Below are 24,229 nucleotides of genomic sequence, written 5' to 3' on the forward strand. Positions count from 1 at the left end.
CGAGGAGAAGCAGCTTTCAGCATCTATGCACCACGAATTTGGAACAAACTTCCAGAAAACTGTAAAACAGCAGAAACACTGACTTCTTTTAAATCTCAACTGAAAACCCACCTGTTTAGAATTGTATTTGAAATGTAATCAATTACAAATTTATTGATGTAACTTGACTTAATGATTGATTCTATATTGCATTGTGATTCTGTGTTTGTTATGATGTAAAGCACTTTGAAATGCCTTGCTGCTGAAATGTGCTATACAAATAAAATTTGATTGATTGATTGATAGATTAGATTAAGAGTTGGCAGTCATCAGGCAACTTCTGAAGGCAACTGGTTGCACTCAGAGAAAAGGGAGCTGAATATTTTACACATCGCACTTTTCAGTTTTTTATTTATAAAAAAAAATATTTGGAATCATGTATTATTTTCTTTCTACTTCACTAACAAGACAGCATGTGAAGTAATTTGGGCCTGAAAGTGTGTTCAAGCTGCCTTAGGGTTCATTATTACATTCTACACGTTGTTGTACAGAAAGAGAAAAAAATCTAATGAGAAGAGACATGAAAATGAAGCTGGGAAAAAAAAAAGCTTCACTTTGATTTTCAACCTTTAGCAACATTAGAGACAAATCGAGGGAACCATTTCTAAAACTACCCAAACCTAAGAATGGAACTTTATAAGCCTGAATCCATTTTGGGATGAAACTGTAGCCCATTTACCGTGTCATAGCACCATTTCTCCCCTCCTCGTCCTCCTGTTCACAGCTGGAAGCTTTGCAGAGAAGAGGTCGAACAGGAACTCAACTTCTTCTCAAACTTAATGAAAAGTGCAGAGGGATGGTGTAGGCGTCGTGAGCAGGAGACGGCAGACGGAGCGCGAGCAGAACCAGCGCAGGAAGTGAGTGACACCCCCGCTTATTAGCATGCAAATTGTACGATAAATGTAATAATTGGCGCGACCAATTTAACTGGAGGCAATTACAGAAGGAAGAAGGATAATTTCTCGGGCTTTTCCGCACACCAAATTGTCTTTAATGGTCCTCGGTGGCTTTTGTGAATGCCAAACAATAATGAATGTCTAATGAACTTAAAAGGTAGTAAGACAGAGGCAGAGAAAAGGGAAAAAAGGTGACATGTTGCTGGGGGGCTCTGCTCATTAAAACATCAGCTAGAAAATGAAGGCAGAGGTCTGGAGGTTTATGTCTATCCAACATCTACTTTTGTTGTTCTGGGGCTGTTCTCCTGTTTGTGACAATAAGTTTCCATAAAAGGAAATTCAAATTCTTTTATGATGTTTCAGTTAAGAACAACACCTTGCTGCAGTCCCATAGAGCCCCATAAATGAGATCTAATGCAGAATTATTGGGAAAACATGTCTGGAAAACTCACTTTATTATTGTTTCGATATGTAACATTAACATAGTCAGGTTATTTGTTAGTTTAGTCAGGTGCCGTTTTATTATGTGCACATAAATCAAAATGTGAAACAGCAATACTAACGTTAGCTTCTGATTTTCCAGTATTTTGGTGGCATCTGGATCAGCAACTTGGCAACTTGGATCAGCTGCTAAAAATTTAGACTCGTCAGATCAGATTTCGACACAGATTTGGATCTCTGATGCCTTTATTCTGTTTGTAAAAGTGCAAAAAAAGTTTTAAAGATTTTTTGGCATCTCAGAAGTTCTAGGGACAAGAAAAGCAGTGATTTGACTATGTGGGGTCTGTATTGGGAATGTAAAACACACAGCTGTCAACAGGTTTGATAGAAAATGAAGTTCTTTTGCAAATATATATCTAATATATAAATATATAAATATATATATATATATATATATCTTAAATATTAGAAAACAAACTATGGAAAGTTAAATATTTTTCTAAATTGAATGTGTTTTTTCCAGTTTAATGGAGGTTTTAAAACTTTCACATAACAACACTGCATGGACTCTCCAAATCATCCGGCTATGAACTTCTCCAGATGTCCTGCCTGGAGACTTTTTTGACAAATACTTTTCCTCAGGAAAAAGCTTTGCTGCATGAAAAAGCTGGAGATAAAGAACGGGTAAAACTGACAGAAAAAAATGATGAAAACAAAGATCCTGGGATCAGGGAGACTTTGCAAACTCATCACCTGTCTCCATCTCCCGACATCTCTTTTTCTTCTTTTCCATCTCAGCGGAGACAAAATGCTTTCTGACTTGTCGAAGTGTCTCCAGGACAAAACCCTGCCATTAATGCAGCTGGAAAAGGACAACTGTCTTTCTTACTACCTTTCAGACATGTTGCTTTAAACAAAAAGCAAACGTGTGGGACGTGACACATGTAATTATCCCTTCTGCTGGCTTTTTGTCTCTTCCTCACTAAGACAGAAAGAGTCAAATCCAGTGGCTGTTTCCATCACTCAGCCTTAAGTCTGGGAGGAAGTTTGACAACGAGGGAGGCTGTTACAGCCGCGTGACACCTGAGGCCATTTCTAAGGATGAGCAACAATGGCTCCTATTAAAGGACAAAACAGAACTTTTGCTGCGTCTATTTCTACTTACTTTCTCTAAAACTTTCAGATGTGTTCTCAACACATCTGTTTGCATGCAAACCCCAAAAACAATCCCTTTAAATTTCTTCTTTAAAAGACAAATACGGAGTTTCTTCTGGGTTGTTCATGTTTGACTGACTGTTGGAGACTCCAGCAACCGTCTGTAACTATACTATTTCTGGTTACAATACCTTTTGGCGCATGTTGTGAACGCATCAGTTCCACGCAAATAAACTCAATTACAAACTGAATCCTAAACCCAACATCTTTTTTCATCCTAACTGTGATTATCTCATTTGTTTCAACATCAAGATTCCAATTAAATATTTATTAGATCTCATATCACTGCACATCACATGTGATATCAATAAAATAAATTGACGTTTTGATTTTAAAATGATAAAATGTTAAAAAGTTTAAGCGGTGTGAGGACTAGAGCCAGTAAATTTACCTCCTCAGTAATCTGCTGTTTACAAAACGAGGCTTCTGACCAGAAAAATCGTAGACACGGCCCTGCAATCTTTGATAAGCAGCTGTAATCACCCAAATTAAAGCATCACCTCTAGGCGTTTGTTTTATTTTCTGGAAAAAAGATTGATGGTTATATATGTATTTATACATATATGTAAAATAAAAATATATTACATTTTTTCAATTTTTAAGAGTATGAGTCAATGAAGGAATCAGAACCAAGCGGTTTATCCAACATGACAGCAGGGAATCGAATTATATTTAGCTCCACAGCCAATACCTTTTTAAATAAACGAGTTTTATGGTTATTGACAGGCTGCTGGAAGAAGATCCCAAACACGGTCGGTCCTCTTCCTTTGGTCGGAGCGTGGGCGAGCGAAGGATGGAGGAAATTCCTCAAATAAGCGCAGCATTCGCCATACGTTCACATCCAGCCATGCTGTATTAATAGAGCGTGTGGGAGGTGGGAGCGTACGCCTGACAGTGATCGTGTGTCAGTGTGGGTGTTTGCTATTTCTTTTATGTAGGGGTGTGTGTGGGGGTGTGTGTGTGTGTTTACTGCTCCATGTATGTGCACCCCGGCAGAGCTTGTGCTCCTCTTCGGGCATGTGCGGCTTCATGTGTTGGTTTCTGTGTCGGATCAGTTGTTGCATTTTTGACGTTCAACAGAGTTGCTCTTTTGTTCTCGAATAGTTTTGATTTCTTTGGTTTCTCGCTGACACACACACACACACACGCAGAGAGTGAGCCATTTTTTGGTGTGGCGCCCAGATTTCAAATGCATAGCGTTTCTGTTGCTTTTAATGGAATACCAGTGTATCTGCCTCGAGGGAAGCATAAACCTACTATTCCAACACTGGTTTCCAAATTGATTCCCTCACTTACTGAATTCACATGGCTGTTTTTCTCTCTCCCCCTCCCCCACCCGTTTCTTTCCTGCAGGCTGCTTTCCCTCCTTAAATCGGTACTGTGCCGAGAACGGGGCTCAGCACGCCGAGCACAGGCGCAACAGTAAACACAAAGCAGCGTTGAATTAGCATAACCCAAGGTCAGAAACAATCATTTCCCAAGACCCCGCAGATCAATTTGAGTTCCACCAAATGTAAAGCGAGTCCTGTGCATGTCCTTCCTCTGAACGAACACCCGCCCGGGGTGTCTGCTGTATGGAGATCGTTAATATTCATGGCGGAGAACGTGGGCTCACTGCGAGTCTGCCACCAAAGTTAAGCAAGCGTTGCATCAAAATTTACATCGGGCAACGGTAGACTGCTTGTGTTGCTGTGACGCCCCACGGGGGGCGGGGGAATGAAATGCAGAGTTTAGAAAGCAGATGAGGTGCTTACTACTGGGCTGGCATTGATGTAGTCGGAGTTGCCTTGGCTGTTCTCCACCTTCAAGGTGATTCTGGAGTGATCATCTGGAACAGAAAAATGAAGGATTCAGCATTTTATTTTGTCTCACTCAAGCAAGTTTTAGTACGAAAACAGAATGTTTATTTGGCATATCTGCTGACCAAACTTTTAAAACATAACTTGCATTTTCTCTTATAATGAATCAAGTTAATCTTCAGCTCACGACTGAACTGGTGGAGCCGAATGGGGGAAAAAAAACTGGAGATGCTCCTTGAAGTTTGATGGGTTAATCCCTAAATCTCTCCCTTCATCCAAAAAGATCTAACAAATTGTCACCACACTTCAAACTTTCTACAGTGAAGCTCTGAAACTGCAGGCGCACTGATGTGTCAAAGGTTTAATCAAAGGGATATCACACTGATCCCAAAGATTACAGAAGTACAAGCAGAAATCCAAGGACATTTTAGGGCTAAGATGGTGACTTTTGCATCAAGTGACTTGAAAAGCTTCTTTTTAGCTTCAAGCAGATGTGCTGCTCATCATCTTTGCTTCATTTTTTAATAAAAATTTTTCTTATTCAACACAAGTCAAACCTCACCAGCCAAATTGGCAAAAACAGTTCAGTTTTTTTTCATGCTCACAGAAGCTTAAGGTGCTTCAAATTGGAAGCGCAATTTATTCTCGACAAACCGCTTTCCCAGTTCACAATCTGGATTTCATTAAGCCTCGGCCCGCTGCAGAGACTGGGACAGCACTTTTTCCTTTTTTTTCTAGATGGAGCCATTTCTACAAAGGCTTAGAAATTTTAATCATTGATGAGGCCTGTGCAGGAGAGCTTTAATAGAAAACTAATTTACAACCCTTCTGCTCGCTGCATCTGCTCCTAGTTTCTGATTATAGAGAAAAGGCCTGGAAAACAGAGACGGAGAGTTTAACACCTCCATGTCTGAATTATACCAGGAGGTGCAACACCCAAATTAGGTCGGAGTTGGTGGGTATTTTCTTAAAGATTTGTTTAAAAAAAAACAAAAGCTTTGGAAAAGCTTCAGAAACCGAGAGAACTATTGATCGAGACCACTTTAAGATTCTAGCCTCTTCACTGTAAAGTGGAAAGAAATAAGGGGAATTTAACACTTTTGTACTGTAATTTATCAAAAAGAAAATAAAACAAGGACATGTTTGAGCTGTACTCACATGCCACCACAGCAGTGGAGCGGTTCTTCTTTGCATTGCCATTCTTCAGGCCGGTGGTGGTTGCGTTGGGTTCAGCCTGATAAGCACACAGAGCCTCCCATTCCTTCGCGAGGCGGTCTTTATTCTTCAGGTGATCCTCCATGTAAGACTGAAGGAGGCAGGAAGAAGAGAAAGTGCAGAAAGTTAAAATATTCATGTGGGGAAGAAGGAGATTCAGTTCTGAGTACAAACATTGAACAGATTCCTTTAGGAACTTTTCAGCATTTTGTGCAGATCAATGAATTTTAATCTGATTCTGTGACATAACAATATACATTACACACTGAATAGGAAGGAGAATGTCATTGTTTTGAAATGAGCCTCTTTAAATCTGAAACCCCCAAATTGAGAGACTAAGAATCTTAATATCAGCTGTTCTCATTGCCATAAATGCACCACTGTTATCCATTAAGGGGTTAACAATGGACGGAGTGGCTTACATTGAATCATACTCATGTGTTTGAGTGGCCCAGTCAAAGTTCAGATTCAAATACAATTAATAATCTGTGGTAAAACCTCAAATTTGATATTTACAGATTATCTCCATTTGAACTGACTGGGACTGAGTTACTGTACAAAGGAGAATGGAAAAAAAATTATGATATGTGGGTATGCAAATCTGGAAAAGACTTCAAAGGCTTTCATTGTGGGAAAATGTGGGAAAACATTTTAAAAACGATTATTATGCTTACATCTTAAAATCACAGTAAAATACATACATTTTACTCCTTGAGAATTATCTTAAAATTAAATTTAGTAGTTTATAATTTCAGAGTAAACTGACAGAATGAGCAACAAGGCTCTGGTTCTTTTATGAAAGAACATAAACTTTATAATGAGAATGTATGTTCCATTTGGAGATGATCTAATATTCAACAGTTCAAGAAATCCAGAAAAATTGTGGCACTAAATAAACGAATAGTCGAGCTGAACCGTGTTTCTGAACCACATGAAGATTCTCTTCATATGATCTTCTCTGAAGATTAAAAGAAAAACAAATCATTTAGACACCTCATTAGCCTCATATCTACATGTCCGCACGCATAATTTCTTCAGTTTATTAGATGCACCAATGTCATTTTAATCACTGCGCGCCTGTTTAATCTACTCCTGCTCTGAGTCATGATGGCGAGTTTCATCCTCGTTATTACCTACATTCAGCCGGTTTTCATAATTAAAGGCGGCAAGGTGACTTTGAACAATCGCCCTTAAAGTAACTTGGCTCCAGACCAAAACAAGTGGAAAAGTCGTAGCTTTTCCACTTGTATCTGATGCGGCTTTGTTTCCGAGTCGAGAATCGGCGGCGAACGCACGCAAAATACCGGCCATCGTCTTTAATAGATGAGAGTCCAAAACGAGGTGGGGTGGTTCTTTAAATGGATCCGCCGGTGATTTATGGTGACAATTACAAACGAGGGGCTTATCTTAATCAGAATTAGCTTCCAAAAAAGGCCTAATGGCTCCAGGCTGAAGTGAAAAAAAGTTTGTTCATAAAAAGGAAGCAGCAGCTGAGGAAGATGGAGGAAAATAGGCCGTTAGGTCTTTCTGTGTGCCCAGTTGGCGATGACATGCACAGTGTAACATTAGCCGTTCCTTCCTGCAGTCGCTTCCCCCCATTATACTTGCTAAAAGCAGCCATGATGTAACAGGAGGTCGGATGGTGCAAACCTCAACCTGCATTGTGCTTATTAATGGCAGGAGGTCCAAATAATGACAGAGAACAAGTCCACCCACACAGAACAAGAAAAACACAGAAATAAACAGGAAGCAGAAATCAAATGCAACTCACATGAAACAAACATACAGAAATTTACACGAATCTATCAGAAGACACTTTCAAACATGCACTGTCCAAATTAGTTGCCCCCAACCGCCCTTTACCCCCTACCTCCCCTTTCCCCCTCTAATGCCAGAGTAATAGGGTTTTGTGGCTGTGTAAAGGGATTATTGCAATCCAATCAGGAGGTGCTGAGATCACCATGTGGCGGCCAAACACTGAATAATCCCCTTACAGCAGGGGAGGGAGGAGGCGCGCAGCTGCCAAAGGTGCTCAATAAAAAACGCTACCGGAGCTGCCACTGTGGCTCTGATGCACCATCCAGAAGCACCTGTAGGAAACAGCAGCATGGAATCAAGGCCGCATGGGAGGTGACATAATGCAGGAGCCATTTTGGATCGACTGAGATGGCGAATGAAAAGGGGAAGTGGGTGGAAGAAATCACAGCTGGACACAGTTACTCAGCAAGGAAGAGAGGCCAGCATGCAACTCTGCCCTTTATCACATTCTTATTTAGTGTTTTATTTCTGTTATTACTTAATAAACCATGTCTTTTTGATACTTCCAGAAGAGGAAAAGTGGAACCACCCACCATCTTCCACTGCGCCAGACATGATTTTTGTCTTTTTAAAACAGGCAAAGGTTTTAGGGTTTCTGGAAGGGTTTTTGAGTTTTGAATAAATTGAGGAGGCCTAAAAATGGCTTAATGGTGATGATCTGACAGTTGCATCAAAATAGGATCAGACAGATGCTTTAGCTCATCATTATTTACCAATTTATTTATTATATATCTCCTCTCAGAGATCTGAACATTCCCATCACAAATCTCTCCACGCTGGTCGAGATGCACTGCACCTTCACCTATTCACGGTTCAGTTTTTGCAGTTTCACCTATTCACTGATTTTTCTTAGAGCAAATCATCACCTTCCTAAAATAATGGTCTATGGCATTCTTGCCAAAAGTGATTTTGGAAAAAATAAAAAATAAATAAAAAAACAAAAAACCCCGACATAGATCAGTATTTTAGGAAGGTGACAATATCTAAAATATTCAAGAGAAAATGCAGCTTGGGAAGCTAAAATACCAAAGTGCAGTGCTACTTGACAGCCAATCCAGGAGAACCATTTACTTTCCTTGATGCTGATTGGCTGTACCTCCAAGAGTGTAAATAAGGAAGACGGTGAATGTTAGCTTCTGTGGTGGAGTTAAGACAGTTTCTACTGTGTGTATTAATACATATTATGGTACATTTGGTGTTTGATATATTAAAATAAGCAATTTTGGAGGAGGTTTTTTCAAGTATTTGAGGATTTCAGTTATTTCCTGGCGTTTGTCATCCTTAACTTGACGAATATCAGGCGTACCTGTGGCCAGGTCTGAGTCTCAGAGTAATTCCTGGAAAACCAGTCAAATATAGGAGGAATCTTAGCTGATTGCTTGAGTTGATCAGCTATAATCAGTTACTTTGGTTAACTGAATAGATCTGCATCATGATAGATCTGAACTGGTGAATCATATTATGTCTATTTTTTTTCTTGAATCAGAGATGAATGTTGTATCAGCCAGACATGCACAAGCCTAAGAAATGATGGCTCAGCCAATCACACGGAAGCACCTCCATGTGTTTAGGAATCCTGACATGTTGAAGGCGACGTGTTTAGGTTCAAACTGCAGGCAGACAGGAAGATCGTAGTACTTCAAGGAGTCTACAGGGATTCTCTCAGTCAGATGATGGTCAGGAAAAGAGAGAATATCCAGTGAGCCTCAGTTTGATACATGGACATGGTTTGATTTTAATACACAGAATCATAATTCAGGTAATAAAACTACATCCAGTTTTATTTGCAGAAGCAGCTGCCTCAGTTTTAGAAGCTGACATCATCCCGTTACATGAGTACATCGTCTCTGCAGCTCAGTCTTTCCCCTCTTCAGCTGACCATATTAAAGTGATTTAACATCCATTTCCCGAAGCCGGTTCTTCCTCCCCCCATCTGCGTTGTGACCTACTCCAACTTTGCGTATCACGTCCCGCCTGGCCTGGAGGGGAGCGACGAAAAAGCGAGGAGACACATTCCCAGCAAGGCAAATCTCAGCGGAGTCTCCAGCAGCAATATAATCTATGACACTTAGTTGGCCAGCAACAAAGGACAAGATAATGTGCTTTATATAGAGAGTGGCCTAATCCTCTTAAGACACAAGCAAAGAGGATGTGGGGGTGGTGAAGGGTCCTCGAAGAGACCGTCACAGGGGAGCTACATTAACTTGGATAAGATGGTGAAAGCTAGTTCTCCTCATATTAAAGTCACTGAGTAGAAGATGACACAATTTGCCAGAGGTTTACAAGTGGCAATTAATATTTGAGCGGGGGGAAAGCAACTCATCAGTGGCAATGTCAATTCTTCCTCTTAAGTTGTAGTTTCTTAATAATTGCTCAGCAGTTGCCTCATCCGAGGACGGGCTGCACCGTCAGATCAAATATTTGCTTTTTCTTTTCTTGCTGCTTCGCAACGGATTGTGACTCCTGATGTGATATCGCTCCTAAAAAAAACGAAAAATGTTTCCAGTCTCTCGAGTTTCCCCCTCAAACATGTCGACCGGGGCCCAGGTTTGTTGCCAGGAAACCCTCTGCTCCTGCGGCTCCTGTCTGCACTTAACATCATGGTGGGAATTCGAAATGAGGTCTCTTGTAAGTGTGAATATTTTTGTACGGCTGACAGTTTTGACTGCGAAATGGAAATATGAGCAGTCACACAAACAGGCACTGTTCCAAAACGTGGGTACAAAGCAGAAAAGAAAAAAAAAGAAATGACAGGAAGAAAAGGATGGAAGAAAGAATTAAAGAGAATAATGTCTAATTCAAAAGTATAAAAAAGGAGAGAGGGAAATGGAGCAGCAGGAGATGATGTATGATGTAATGTAGTTTGAAAGACTGCAATAAAACAAATTGGCTCACCTTAAAATGCATGTTCACATTTCAGATTTTTTTTCTCCTGCATTCAACAGTAGGAGGCACTTGAATGGCGCTGATATGCGTCAGTCACTGTGAGTTTTCATAAGCACGGAGGATTCCTCAGACAACACGTCAAAACTTTCACTACAGTCCAGAAACACACTGTGCTCTGGTTGACAATAAACTCAAAGCATTTCTCTGCAATCATTTAGCAAGTTATTGTTCAAAATGAGATAAAATAGAAAAGATTAACACAAAATAGATGAGAAAACTGAGAATGTTAGCAATAAAATAAATTAAATCTTAACAGCTTGAGGCAGGACGTTGTGAAGCAGTCCGATGGGCCTGCAGTTTATCTGATGGTTCAAAGAGTGCAAGGAGAGGGCGTGAGGAGGATTACACAATGTTTTGAGTCCTGTTCCTAATCCAAAGCAGAACCTGGGCAGAGGGTGGGAACGCTGCAGTGATCCATGCAGGTTAGTTCACAATCATCTGCAGGTCACCACGGTTGGATGTATCTTTATCTACTTTATTGCTTAAAACCGGTTTGTGACTTTCTTTGAGGACTAACTGCCCTTCCTCCCATGTTATGAAAAATCATTTCTGTAAACATTTTCTCAACCGTTTTTGGGAACTTGCAGGAATCCTGTCTGCATCTTCATTCTTCTCCAGGTTGTAAACCCACTTCTTTTCTCATAACCCAGTAATATCAAATAATTGATATTTGTGAACAATTATTAGAGAACAAATCACACTTCCTTCAGCTTCGAAAGGTTCACGTTTTGACTGCATAAAAAGTGTTGGAGCAGGGATTGCTATGTCTTTTCAACGCTTCTGTTTCTGTTGTGAGACAGTAATAGATGCATTGCTTCAGACCTGCATCACTGAGCAGGAGCAGCTGTCCATGGTGCTGAAGGCAGCTGTGGCTCTGACTCCAGCAGGTCAGACGAGGTAGAAAGATCAAATTCAACAAGGAAGCTCAAAGTTTCCTCTGATCAACTACACACTACAACTAACTAGAGTCACTCTACAACTAAGAGTGACTCTGATCATCAATATAGATGTGATCTATAAGGTAATATCTGTTTTCTTAAATCTATTCGTTACCTAATCTGACATTTACACATTTTGATGAAACTACTTTCAGTTTTACCAAACCTTGTTTTTTTAATAGAGTTTACACATTTTGTAATTAGGTTTTTGTGGCATGTCGTCCAAATATCACTATACAATTTTTATGAATGGTAATATCTCAGTATTAAAACAATGTTTCATAGTATATTATTTTCAGAATGACATCATTTACAATTCCAGCTGAACTCCTCACCTTATTTACATATTACAAATATTCTAATACTGCATAATGTGAGCCAGTACCTTGACCCCATGCATTAAATGAATTAATTTAGTATGTAATTATGAATAACTCATTTTATTCTTTATATCGGCTTCATCAGATCGGCAAGAAAATCTACCTGAACATGTTCACCTCTATTTGTCAACAAACTCAAATTTATTTACAGCCACATATAACCTCAGCACTTCAAACGCAGGAGCTATTCTGTGTTGTGGCTGCGCTTGTCAAAGAAATATTTTAGCTTGATTGTGTGCCTGCGTGGAACAACAGAGGGACTCGCTGCAGAGGCTGCAGAGGGAGTCATTTCAGCCGTACACAAATCTCATGGGTAATTAGAATCTTTGAACACATCAAAAAATGAAAAAAAAGAAAAGAAGCAGCCTCCTTTATCACATCTCGCCGGCAGCTTCATAATACATGGAGAGCGAGAGAGGAGGGGAGGGATGAAGAGGAGGTGGGCTGTTGAAGTGAGTAGCTGTACATCGAAATTACGACGGCACTCGACAGAATGCAACTGAGGTTCAATCGAGATTTTCATCTGCGGGAACAGACGAGGCTGAGAGGGCTGCTTATAGAAGCTGTGGGTGTAATGAGATGTACAGAGGCGCAGAGACACGCAGTACAGGGGAAAGATGAGAGGAACAAGAGGTGTGTGTTTGCACGTGAAGGGAATGTTCTGTGAGTGCAGAAAAAGCAGACGGCCATGTTTCACACAGGGCCAAAATAGTTCAGCTAGCTCTCGAAAAAAAGCTTTCAGGAACGACAGAGAGGAAGATGGAGGGAGCAAAGGACGCTTTATCAGGTCATGGATGATGGGCGTTAACATGTAGACATTGTGCTTATATGTTTTTTTAACTTTGAGAAGGAGCTGTGAAGGTAATATCTGCAAAGAAGAAATACTTTAGCAGTAATTTAAGAATAAAATCACAAAGATGACCCAGGGGAAAGATCTGGTTATTCCCTTGTTTATGTTCCCTAGAATCAGAGTTGCTCCCATTTTCGAAGTGGAAACTTTGACTTGGGATGATGTTTCAGTGGATTTTTCTGACCATCAACGCATCACATCCTCTCTCATCTGGCCAAAGGTTGTCCTTAAAGTCCATGCTTTTACTGCATAGACCATACTTCACTTCTACAAAGCAGAATGTGTTTAATCAAGACACAAAGAGTTTGTAGGAAGAAGTGAAGAAAAAGTTTCTTGTTGTTTGTTTTAATAACTTAGACATCAAAACTGATGTAACTTTTGGAAATATAATCTGCAGGATTAAAGACTCCATCTACTTACTTTTTATTAGGAATTAAATATTTAAGCACATAATTCCTCGTCTTATAAAGTTTTTTTTTTTTAATCTAAGTTCAAAGCTTCCCTCTGAAATGACTTTTGATGCTCATTACTGAAACAGTTGCATGTTTTAATCTGAATAACCCAAAATACAGATGGGTGAAGCAAATTCATAGACAACAAACATTGAAATGTAGATTTAAAATGTATTAAATTTTGATCTGAAATGTTTCATGATCACAAAATGCATAATTTTAGATGTGAAAGATGAGTCAGCGAAATAACAGTAAAGCGACTGAACTGGAGACTCACCAGTATCATGTGACCAGTGGAGATGTCCATGTTGGAGTGGGCAGGTTCCTCGCTCCAGGAGGAGATGCTGCCGCGTCCGGAGGGGCTGATGGCCGGACCGCCGTCGCTGAACTGAGACGAGACGCTGTTGATCCTGGAGGAAATGGGCTCAGGACGGTCCACGGAAGGTTTGACCGACATGCGCTGCCGACACAGTTCCTGCAGAGCGGAGGACATGGACTCATCAATCACAGCTCACCTCAATGGAAAACAAGTTTTGAAGAGACGTGATGTAGAGTTATACGAAACACAACAGATACTCTTTACCACTTAGTCTTCACAGGGACCATGTGAAACCTGGCAACTGGAGACAACAGAGTAAAGACATAAAAAAATGTGGTTGGGTGTAGATAAAATATCCCTCCTGTCAGATCAAATGCCGCTCAGTCAGAGTAAAGACCAGATTTATCCCAGAGCCATCACTGCACTTAACTCTAATTACGTAAAACATGACATCAAATGTAGATGGACTGCATTCATAAAGCACTTTCAGGGTTTTTCCGATCACTCAAAGTACTTTTACAATGAGACTCTTATTTTACAGATCGAGGATGAGCATTAGGGAAAGTGGGGTTCAACATGTGCCAGGGGAAGCGACGAGTTTTCAAAAAGATTTCAAATGAGATTTAAAGTTCCTTATGACAAACTTCACCTTCTTGACCAGAGTGTATTTTAGTTTTATTTTAAGTTAGGCATCTGACTTTCATGAGACTTAAATATGTTGTACAAGAAATCCAAAACTTGGGGACAAACTCTAAACATGGCTGTTATGATGTTCTTAAACATTAAAGAGGACGTTACCAGCACAGCAGCTGAACCAGGTTTTTATTCCTGATAGTTCTGTAGAATCAGTTTGATTTGAGACCAAAATGGCAACATTTTCACATTCTCAGCTGATGTGCTTCTCTTTTATACTGCACTGAGTCAAATTATTCAAGCCCTTTGAATCACTTGACTTCCCTCGCCTGTGGTGGCGCTGCATCAAGAACCACTGAAGGAAACGACACAAGAATCTCCAAAGAAGACAAGAGCGCAACTTCCTTCTTTGCAAAATGTAGACAAAAATGGAGTAGAATCAGATTTTAGCAGTTATAGGATTTCTCTTTTGTCCTTGGTAAAATACCATGATCCATTTCTCCCTCTAGCGCTAGACTCTTGAATTTGATTTGTTTGTATTTACCCAGAATGCCCTGCGCGACAGTCCGCTGCTCTTGGAGCTGTCTCCGGTCCGCTTGGCATTCACAAATCGCACCAGAGTTCACTTCAACTGAACCATGGTCAAGGTTTTTAGGTGAACCAGAGTTTGCTTTTTTGGTTGCAAACAAGTTGCTGAGATCACAGGCATGAAACCTAGAAATCTCTACCAAACAACACTACCCAGCTGATTCTGGAGACACCAAGGTTTTCCCAGACCTGAAGGACATACAGAGACCCTCAAACACGTTCTGGGTCTACATGGCCATTCAGTCGGTTAAGTCCAGAAACCTCCAAAGAACACAGAAGATCCACAACACCTCCAAATAGCAAAGACTATGTTTTCTTTCCACAGCCAGATGATGTGGGATCAGTGGCAGGCACCGATATTTTTAAGCCCAACTTTAAGTGTTGTTGCTGAAGAATAAAACTTTTACAATATTTAAAAGTTAAGTTTTTCTAATTTTCTTTTGAAAAACGTGAAATTTCAGGCACTTCATCAACTCCTGACTTTTGTCCAGTAAATCTTAGCTGCTCAGCAGGCTTTCACTGGTTAAATTAGGGAAACTTCAGAGAAAAGCTGTCTGCCACAATCTCTTTGCAGCAAATACAATATCTTCATTCACACGCCTGAGCAAACTGTCATTTTCTGTCTGCTGGATACGTGACCACAATGAAATATTAACACAGTGTCTAACTTCTGGCTCATGTCTCCGTCGCAGAGCTCCGAGCTGTAACGTCAGTCTGCTGTAATGAGCGACTGCGCCTCCCTCCGAAGATGGAAAGGACAATGCCGGGAGACAATGTGGCTCTAAATGCACGGCTATGATTTTACTCAGACTGCAAATGAGTTGGTAAGCCTGCGCTGACAGAACAACACTTAACTTCTCATTTGTTTTTGAGATGGGAGAGGGAAGGAAGATTTTCAGACTAATCACCATAGAGAGTTAAACTATGTGAGCCGAGCCTGCGGACATTTTGCCACCGATCCAGATTTATTCCTTCTCTCATTTCTGTCTGCAAACGCGAAGACAGAATAAAGCCATGTCAACAAACAGCAGCAATGGAAAGGTGAGACCTCAGGAAGACCAAACAAACAAAAGAGCCTAGAATGAACCTTTAGAGTCGCTTGGACCCATCAACTTCTGCAAACTCAAGAAATCACCAAATCTGTTTAACTTTAACAATTACATGAGTAAGAGTGAAGTTTTTGGAGTCAAATGCAGCTTCATTATGAAATGAGCAAAACATATGGTAACACTTTATTTGAAGGGATGTGGATAAGACTGACATGACACTGTCATAAACATGACATAAACACCTGTCATAAACATGAAGAAGCCTTCATAAATATTTACAGCTGTTGTCATGAAGTGTCATTTGGTAAATAATGACACTTTAAATGCAAAGTTTAATTAAAAAGTGCATTAAAAGTGTCGCAATTTATCAAATGAGACGTCATGACAACAGTCATAAACATTCATGAAGGCTTCTTCATGTTCATAACAGATGTTATGTCTTATGCACACCTCTTCAAATGAAGTGTTACCAGCACACTTCTCGTTACTATCTGAAGCATGTTTGACATCATTTATGTAAGAGCACTTTGGTGGAGATTCAGATCTTAATCAGTAAGAACCACTCATTTACTAATTACACCTTCAGAAAACTGTATTTGACTCCAGACAGACATGGAAATAAAAGCTTAACCTGTCACATTGGCACAGGCTCTGTAACGTATTTCCGTAAATCACAGAGCTCCAACTGCAAGGACAGCAGCTACAGCAGGACAGCAGAGCCAATCTCCGTGGGAATCTGTGTCTCCTAATGAGGGAGATGCTGATGATTAACCGACAGCGTGTCTGACTGACAGCAGAGGTAATGTGAGAGGGCCTTCATTAGTCCGTATCAGATCTAACGGATGTTCTCGCAGGTCGGCACGCTGACACTGATCTACGGGCTAGGACAAGGACTCATAAACGCGTTCAGATTATTAAAGCACCTGGGTTTAGGGGTTATGGCTGGAAGGCAGGTGAAAACAGGCTGGCACGGGACGCAAGACTGTTATTCTAGTAAATAAAATACAAAGACTTTAAATCTGAGATGAGAAACTAAGATTGCTTTTTAAAACATCGCCTCGTCACTTAATAAATGTCTAAACATCTCCAGCTACAAATGTCTTAAATATTCCAACAGGAAGTATCTTTAAAGGATTATTTCTACATGCCCACCCGTTTTGTTTCCTTACATTTGACTTTTTGCAATTCACAAAATGAAAACAGAGTAATAAAGTTCTGACTGATTGCTGCAGACTTAATGGATTTCTCAGATTTAGTCGTGAGTCTCTGCTTACTGATCCACAGAGCTGTTCGTTTGGACGAGTAAATCATCTTATCTCATAACAAAAGCCCTTTCAATCAATATTCTGAATCAAATGATTCATGCACGAAACAATTAACCATGTGATAGCACCATTAATGTATGATAAAGCTCTCTAAATGAGAAAATCAGACCGGCTCTCAGTATTACCACACATTTAAAATGATTCTTATCCATCTTGATTCTGAGTGTTAAACAGAGTTGTTACAAGATTCTGAGCCAACATGCTTTCTAACACACCAAACGGTCCAACGTGGGATTGAGTTTTATGAAATGATTAATTATTTATTGGAACTGTCCTAAAAGTATTTTTTATAGCACTCTTTGGATTATGAATACTAAGTCCAAGGAACTCAACTCTACTTAAAAATGTAGATTTGCATTAGGAAAATCTTTTGGAGATTTTTCTAAAAAAAACTACAGATTCAAATATCAGTTCGAGCCAAATATTTAAAATCATTGCCAAAGTCTGGAAGTAGTTGCTTCAGATGATATGAAATTGGTTAGAAAACAACAAGGTTCCAGTGTGTCATGAACTGGAAACTACTGGAACACTATCACTGCCCACAGGAAAGCCCTTTTTATATCACAATAGAAACAGGAAGAAAAAAGATTCTGTCTATAGAAACGAGCTGGATTGAAATTTGCAGAAACCAAAAGTCTTCTGGAGGTTCAGATGAGACAAAACTGTTCAAGGTATTTGGCCACAGTGACAAGAAGGGTGTTCATAGGTGTCCAGGTGAGTTTTTCAAAACCAACAAACCGGCTATCAAACTGCCAATACCAGAACATTAAATAAAAGTAGAAAAAAGTAAAAATGGGGGACTACCTCAACATTCTTCATCACCACAAATAAGCAGCTAGATGGTTAAAATATAGGAATAAACTCAGTGCTCCAAGAGAATAACAATACTGGCTCTGAAACAGATAAACTCACATATGAAGGTTATGTAATGGTCTTTTTAAAGCCACCAGCTCATCAGAAGCTTTTTCTTAATTAGCTAATTTATTTTCGAAATGTCAAATTGCACAATTACTGTATATGGTCAATGGAAACACAGCTACTGTTGACAACTCGGTGAAGGTCCATAACAGCGGTCTAAGAAACCAAAAGTTTAAACAACGTAAGGCGACAGTGACCAAACATCCAGCCAGAATGACGCCAGAAACTCGTTATTGTCTGGGAAAAAAATATGCAACTAAAAAACATTTACCAACGACTGGAGAGGAAGTGTGAATATACTTCATGATTTATAAATAATTCTTACCAAATGTTGATCAAAGATAATTCCCATTTCATCCAAACTTATGCTCCAGTTTCTATTTTTTCAATTTCCTGATGTTGTGTCTAATATCATTTAATTAAAACTGTTTAATTAAACTAATAAAAACCTAAAACGAGTTCCCCTCAAGCTCAAGATGAGTTGAGATGGTGAGTTGAGTTAATCAGTCTAAAAACGAATATCTCTTCATTTCAAGTACAGTTTTATAATTAACTCTTCAGAGAAGTTTATCTTGAAATAAAAAATATTTTTCTCCAGTCAATGAACAGAGGCTCAGGGCCGACGTGTTTCACGTGTCAAACTGGTGAGAAAGTGGAAAAAATCTAAAACATAAACTGTTCTTTAGTTAGACGAGGGGGTTGAAGATGGATCCAACAACATTGCTGTTTTATATGTTTAATAAAAATCAAATATTGTCTCGATGAATTAGTCTGACTCCGGCTGTTTGTACGGTTTTGTGCCTCAGAGGGAAATCGCAGAACGATCCCGACACAATGAACTTTGCAGCTGCAGCAAATTTTTTTATGATGTAATTAAAGCTGCTTCAAAATGGCTTTCCTCTGAGAGCCAATTAGAGGGCAAAGAGTGAGAAAATGTAAAGAACCTGTATAACCCAGACAGCTTTACAGTGTAAAGAGTCCAAATTTACCACTCTGACACCTCCGATCTCTGAGCTGCGAGCACACAACCACCAGAATCTTTGTTTACACTGTATTGATTCCCACATTTCATGCCACTAATCTCACTGCTTTATGATATGGAGGTCACTCTGCTGAGACTGCTTACAGCTTTTGTTTGTGTTTTTAAGTTTATGAGTCAGGTCCGGCCTGAACAGAAAAGTTTTGTTTGAACCTTAACGTTTCTAATACATTTTAATACCTTAGAGTAAAACCTAAGTGTGGGTAGATTGAAAGTCGTCCGAGAATGCATTTTGATCGTAAAGCAGTGATGAAATTGTCTTTTCCAGGACATTCACGTTGACCTTTTCAGTCACTGGGATGAATGTGTTGGACGGCTCTTAAATCATTTGCTTTCTGGCAAATCAAAAACGTTACATCAGCCGCTTCAACAACTACATTAACTTTGACTTTTATGAGATAAGTGGATCAATGTTTACACTGATGGATTATTTATCTCTGTCAGGCTTTTCAAATCAGCTTTAAAATACAATTAAATGAATGAAAATTAATGTGTCTGGAAGGGAGGACAATGTTAAAATTGAAAGTGACTCTCAGATAAAAATGATAATCAGATCTTTTTTTTGGCATAGATAAAAAGTGAAAAATAAAAGCTTAAGTCATAGTTGGAGGACAGAAGACGTACTTTTTTAAAATAACCTTTCTGGTTTTGACTGTGTCAATGATATTGACTATTTTTTACTGATACACAAGACTTTTCTTTTCTTGACTTGAAATTAAAAAAAGTAAAGATTCCGTTTTTATTTGTTCATAACCAATGTTTTTAATATTTACAGTATTTGTACCTTTATATAAAGTAGAAATTTAGTAGAAATATATAGTTGGACAACAATGATTTTTTTTTTTCTTTTAAATCGTTGTCCAGCTTACTGGCATTAATGGCCTAAAAAGATCCATCTCAATAAGCAAAAATATATTTGTTGAATTCCCCTTACACCTTATAAAAACACAACATTTGATAGATTATATCAGAACAATTAAAAACATTTGTAATACATAAATATTAGCTGAAGGCAAAATCTTTTCAAAAGGTTCTTTTCATCTGACAGACAAGCCTCATCGTTACGCACAACTCAGTTTACTGAGACTCATCTGACCCTGTGAACTAAATACAACTGGGACATTTTTGTAATTTATATTTTAACATAAAAGAATAATCTGTCATTGAGTCCAATTCTTTTTTTCCCTGTGGTATAAATATGACTTTACACAGAATGTTCAAAAGGAGAAAGACAGGAAAACAGTCGTTGGTCTGACTCAACCACATCTGCAATCAGAGCTAAAATAAAAAGTTTAAAGGTTGGACGGTACAGGTGTGGGGATTAATGGAATTGGAGGAAAAAATATCTCCACAGCTCACTTGTTTGAGAACCAGAGCAGTTCACAGTGGGAAATAATGCTGCTGCAATAAAAAATTAATTTGTTTTAAGGCTTTTTTTTCTTCTTTTTATCCCATAGTGCCAATGAATGTGGATTGCTGTATTTATTTTCTGGCAACAGCAGCAGAGAAATCAATGAAATTCAATTACTCTTGAAGAAAGATGCCGAGATAGATGACATCTTCAGAGAAGACGTCCATGTAGACCAGAAGAAACACGTACGCAGCTCCTGCAATTAAGCCAAGACAGACTGGTGTATTTGTGTGATTTGTGCCCTTTAGTGCGTCCCTGCCGGCGAACATTAAAACATCCCCAACACCTCTTCTTAGAGGCGACAGGCCGGGGACTCTCAGGGACTGCATGCATCACTATGGGGTGACAGTAGGCGTGTCTCTGCATCAAGGCAGGAAGGGGGCTGCCTCTGTTTACATGCTGCTCTGGCCAAAACAAATTCAGAGGCCTCAGTGTTGGAACGCTGAATAAAAGCACAAACAAATGAAAGGCGGAATAAATATGGTGGAGGGTGGGGGCTAAAGGGAAGCTGAAGTGAAAAAAAAAGAAGAAAATCCTGCACAGATTTGTGTTTAGCCGAGGATTTATTAGGTGATAAAAAGTAATCTGGCACTACAATACTTATTTTTTATTTGAGCTTTTTTTGTTTTGTTTTACCTTACTTGATCTGAGGGCTTAACAGCGTTGGCTGGTAGAATTCAATATTAAATAAAAGTTAAACCCTTTCCTAATCTCATGCAGTCTGATATGTTAGTACTCAGGAATGGTTGTAACTTAAATAAAAGCTTTGCAGTGGCTAAAACCAAAATCAACTTCATTTTACAGATAAACTGCTTAAACAGGTTCTTAAGAGTGCTACTTTTACGCTATATTGTGACATTTTCATGTAAACTTGTTTAATTCTGCAATATATTTGGCCTAAAGCCATCTTAGTGCTGCCCTCCTGGGGTTGGAGGGTGCAGCTGAATTTTCCTGTTGGTTGCAAACAGTGCAGGTTTTTTGAGACTAATTTCTTCTTGTGTAGGACGTTTTTAATCAGAGGTTACCATTCATCACCTATTTTTTCTGCATAGCCTGAGGTAAGAATGTACCTATGGATGATTAAATGTGTTGTCAAAATGAATGTGTACTGATAGGATATCAAACACAAATTGTATGATTAAGATGTGGATGTGGTCATCAAAAGGTCATTTCCTGGGTAAAAAACTGCCGTGTTGCAGATTAGCTTTCTTAAACAATCAGAAAACAAACAATGAAGGTTGAATGCAGCCAAATCTAACTGATACATAAAGAAGCATTTAGTTTTATGTGTGGTGCAGAAGTAAATCTTTGCTACCTGTCTTCTCTTCTTCTCTCCCATTTCTTATCTTGATACTGTTACTAAAGGCAGCTAGGGCCACAAATTCCTAAAAACAAAACATATTTTTCTCTGCATCATAATTCAAAAGTTGTCAATAAATGAATATGTTATGTCTGGATGGAAAGCGGTTCATACTAGAGCAGATTCAACATGTCATCTCCAGTTAGTTTCATTTCAATTTTCCAATATCTAAAATACATTTTTCATTAAGTCCTAAAGATGCAATCGGAATGTGTGCTACAATTAAAGTTAAAGTACATGTTCATGTTGTACCAGAGGAGAAAATCATCTTGATTGTTAGATGTGCTCTGTAATAATCAGCCACCAGTTGTGTTTGTTCCTCCATGATCTGACCCCTCCACCTCGGTCTCTCAGTCTAATCTAACCGCTCTTCAGATTTGAACCTTATGCATCTTCCTTCCCTTCTGCATTCTCTGCTCTGGCAGACTGTTCCAGTATCATGAGCCACTGTAATGGTAATAAAACTGATCAATGTTCTAGTTTTTATTGAGTTGGTTAGGCAATATAAAATAGTTCTCTCATTACAGATCCTTTTAAGTGATTTCATCAGGCTATAAAGCAAACAGGTTCATGTCAGACTGAGCTCTTCCATTGGTCACGGTGCCATGGAGTTGTGACGTCATGATGCCTTTTATACTACAGTTAAATATTTTATTGCCAATTTAGACTGCATTATTATGAGCTTATGACAGGTCCTTGTATTCAATATAATGACTCTTGCACTCGTTCTCCTTAGAAGCACAGACCATGATAAAACAATCGGAGATCTGGAATGACCAAATATATCAAAATAAAATATTTTTGATAAGTTTTCATGATAACTTTTGTCATTTTAAATTCTTCTTGGTCTCTGGATTTCTGTTAAATTTGTACTTCATTCTCAGTGTTTTGAGTGAAATGTTTCCTTCTTTTGTTCGTTATCCTTATTTTCTGAGGTGAGGGTTGGACTGTTGAATCAGCTGAGCTTCTATTTCACTGTGACATTAAAATATGACCCAAAATGTTGCAATTAAATCCAGATTTGGTTTAATCCACAGTCAACTCCATTCAGCCATTTTGCAAGCTTATATGTACAATATTGTGATGGCAAAAGATGTAATATTTACCAAGCTAAGAGTAAAAGTCCCATTAATTTACACTCTGTATGTAAATGAAATACTTGGCCAGTTGGGTTGATTTTTTCTAAGCTTGATGCACAAACTTGACATAAGAGGTGTTTCCTTTACAAACGTGTGCAAAACCTTTTCGATATTTTGCTAATGCTAAGTCATACGTGAATAAGCTTGATCACATGATAAGCCATTAAAAATTACAGATTTAAACACTTGAGATATACTCATAATTCGGCCATGGCGCCGGCGCTCATCTTCCATCAAACATCACAGGAGACGTTGGAGTGACAAGCCCCGCCTAGTTGGGAGCGGCGATGTATGCCGCATTTTGGGGAAATTATAGTTGGTAATATCACAGAAGCGCTATGGATCCAACACTTTTGAATGACACACAACTTCTTATGAATTGTGTGATGCTGTGATAGTACTAGTCATCAGCTGGTCGTTGTCCACCAAGGCCAGTCTCTACAAATAAGCAGGTTGATGCAGGATATGAACCAGCATGGTCCAAAAAAAGTGTTTCTATTGCAGTTTTGCACAAAACACCAATTTTGATATGGCAGAAAATCACCTCAAAAGTTATCAAAACATTTTCTAAATTTTAGTGTTTCCTTTAAGCGAATTTATTTTCATAATTCAAATTTGTACAATTTTATGGTCAATGGAAGCATAAATACTTAAGATTGCTGGGGTATTTATGATGGAAAATATAGATTTCATCAATGTAACAATAAACAAAATTTCTATCTAGTATTGGAAGCAATTTTGCTATCAAAACTGAGTTATAGCAATAATCTGACTTGCACCAATAAAAGGCATGAATTTAGACAGAAAAACAAATAATCATCAATAAAATCTTAAATATTGAATGTGTTTGTTTTCTCTCTTTGTAGTTTAGGGACCATTGTTAATATTTGCATTACCTTCTGATATCTCTCAATGAGTGAAACAATCAAGATAATGTCTCATGCTCTAAATGAAATAGGAATATTTTTTTCATTTCATCCCTTGATAGTATCTGCTGAAAGAAGAAAAAGGACTTTAGATGGAAGATGAGGAGTAGAGATAATCTAAACGTGACACCGGCTCAGTCATGAAGCAGTCCAGAGATTCAGTGACTGACAAGATTCATCTACCAACTCTTCGCCAAACGCTCCGATACGCCATGCTGCGTCAACACCCGTCAATCAACGTCTCCTTTGTCTGCGCTGGCCAATCCCATGTTGCGGCTACACCCGGTCCATTTGAGAGACGGGGCGGTGACGAGAGTGGGAGGGGGCGGGGCTGTGGCCAAATAGATGGAAGGTGGAGTGGGTGTGAGCAAAAGTACGAAGCGAGGCCTCAAACAAACAGGCCACAGGGGCAAGAATGCTTAACATGCAGTTGACTGGTGAGCACGCACAAATGTGGGCGTGTGTGTGTGTGCGTGTGTGTGTACGTTTGACAGTCAGCATGAAGGAGCTGCAGTAGTAAAGCCTTCAGGCAG

The 24,229-nt window shown here is 39.1% G+C and overlaps 1 protein-coding gene across 2 annotated transcripts in view; it reads right to left on the reverse strand.

Annotated features, from left to right (window-relative positions):
• Nucleotides 1–24,229, reverse strand: part of LOC116721772 (receptor-type tyrosine-protein phosphatase N2-like) — a 189,418-nt gene that overhangs the window by 29,084 nt on the left and 136,105 nt on the right. For both annotated transcript variants that reach the window (XM_032565721.1, XM_032565720.1), the window contains exons 14-16: nt 13,267–13,464; nt 5,549–5,696; nt 4,346–4,419 (exon numbers count right to left, since the gene is read on the reverse strand). In XM_032565721.1, the coding sequence (XP_032421612.1) occupies nt 4,346–4,419; nt 5,549–5,696; nt 13,267–13,464 (420 nt within the window). The remainder of the gene's footprint in view (nt 1–4,345; nt 4,420–5,548; nt 5,697–13,266; nt 13,465–24,229) is intronic.

The sequence above is a fragment of the Xiphophorus hellerii genome, chromosome 6, assembly GCF_003331165.1.
Source record: "Xiphophorus hellerii strain 12219 chromosome 6, Xiphophorus_hellerii-4.1, whole genome shotgun sequence".
NCBI classification, from domain to species: Eukaryota; Metazoa; Chordata; class Actinopteri; order Cyprinodontiformes; family Poeciliidae; genus Xiphophorus; species Xiphophorus hellerii.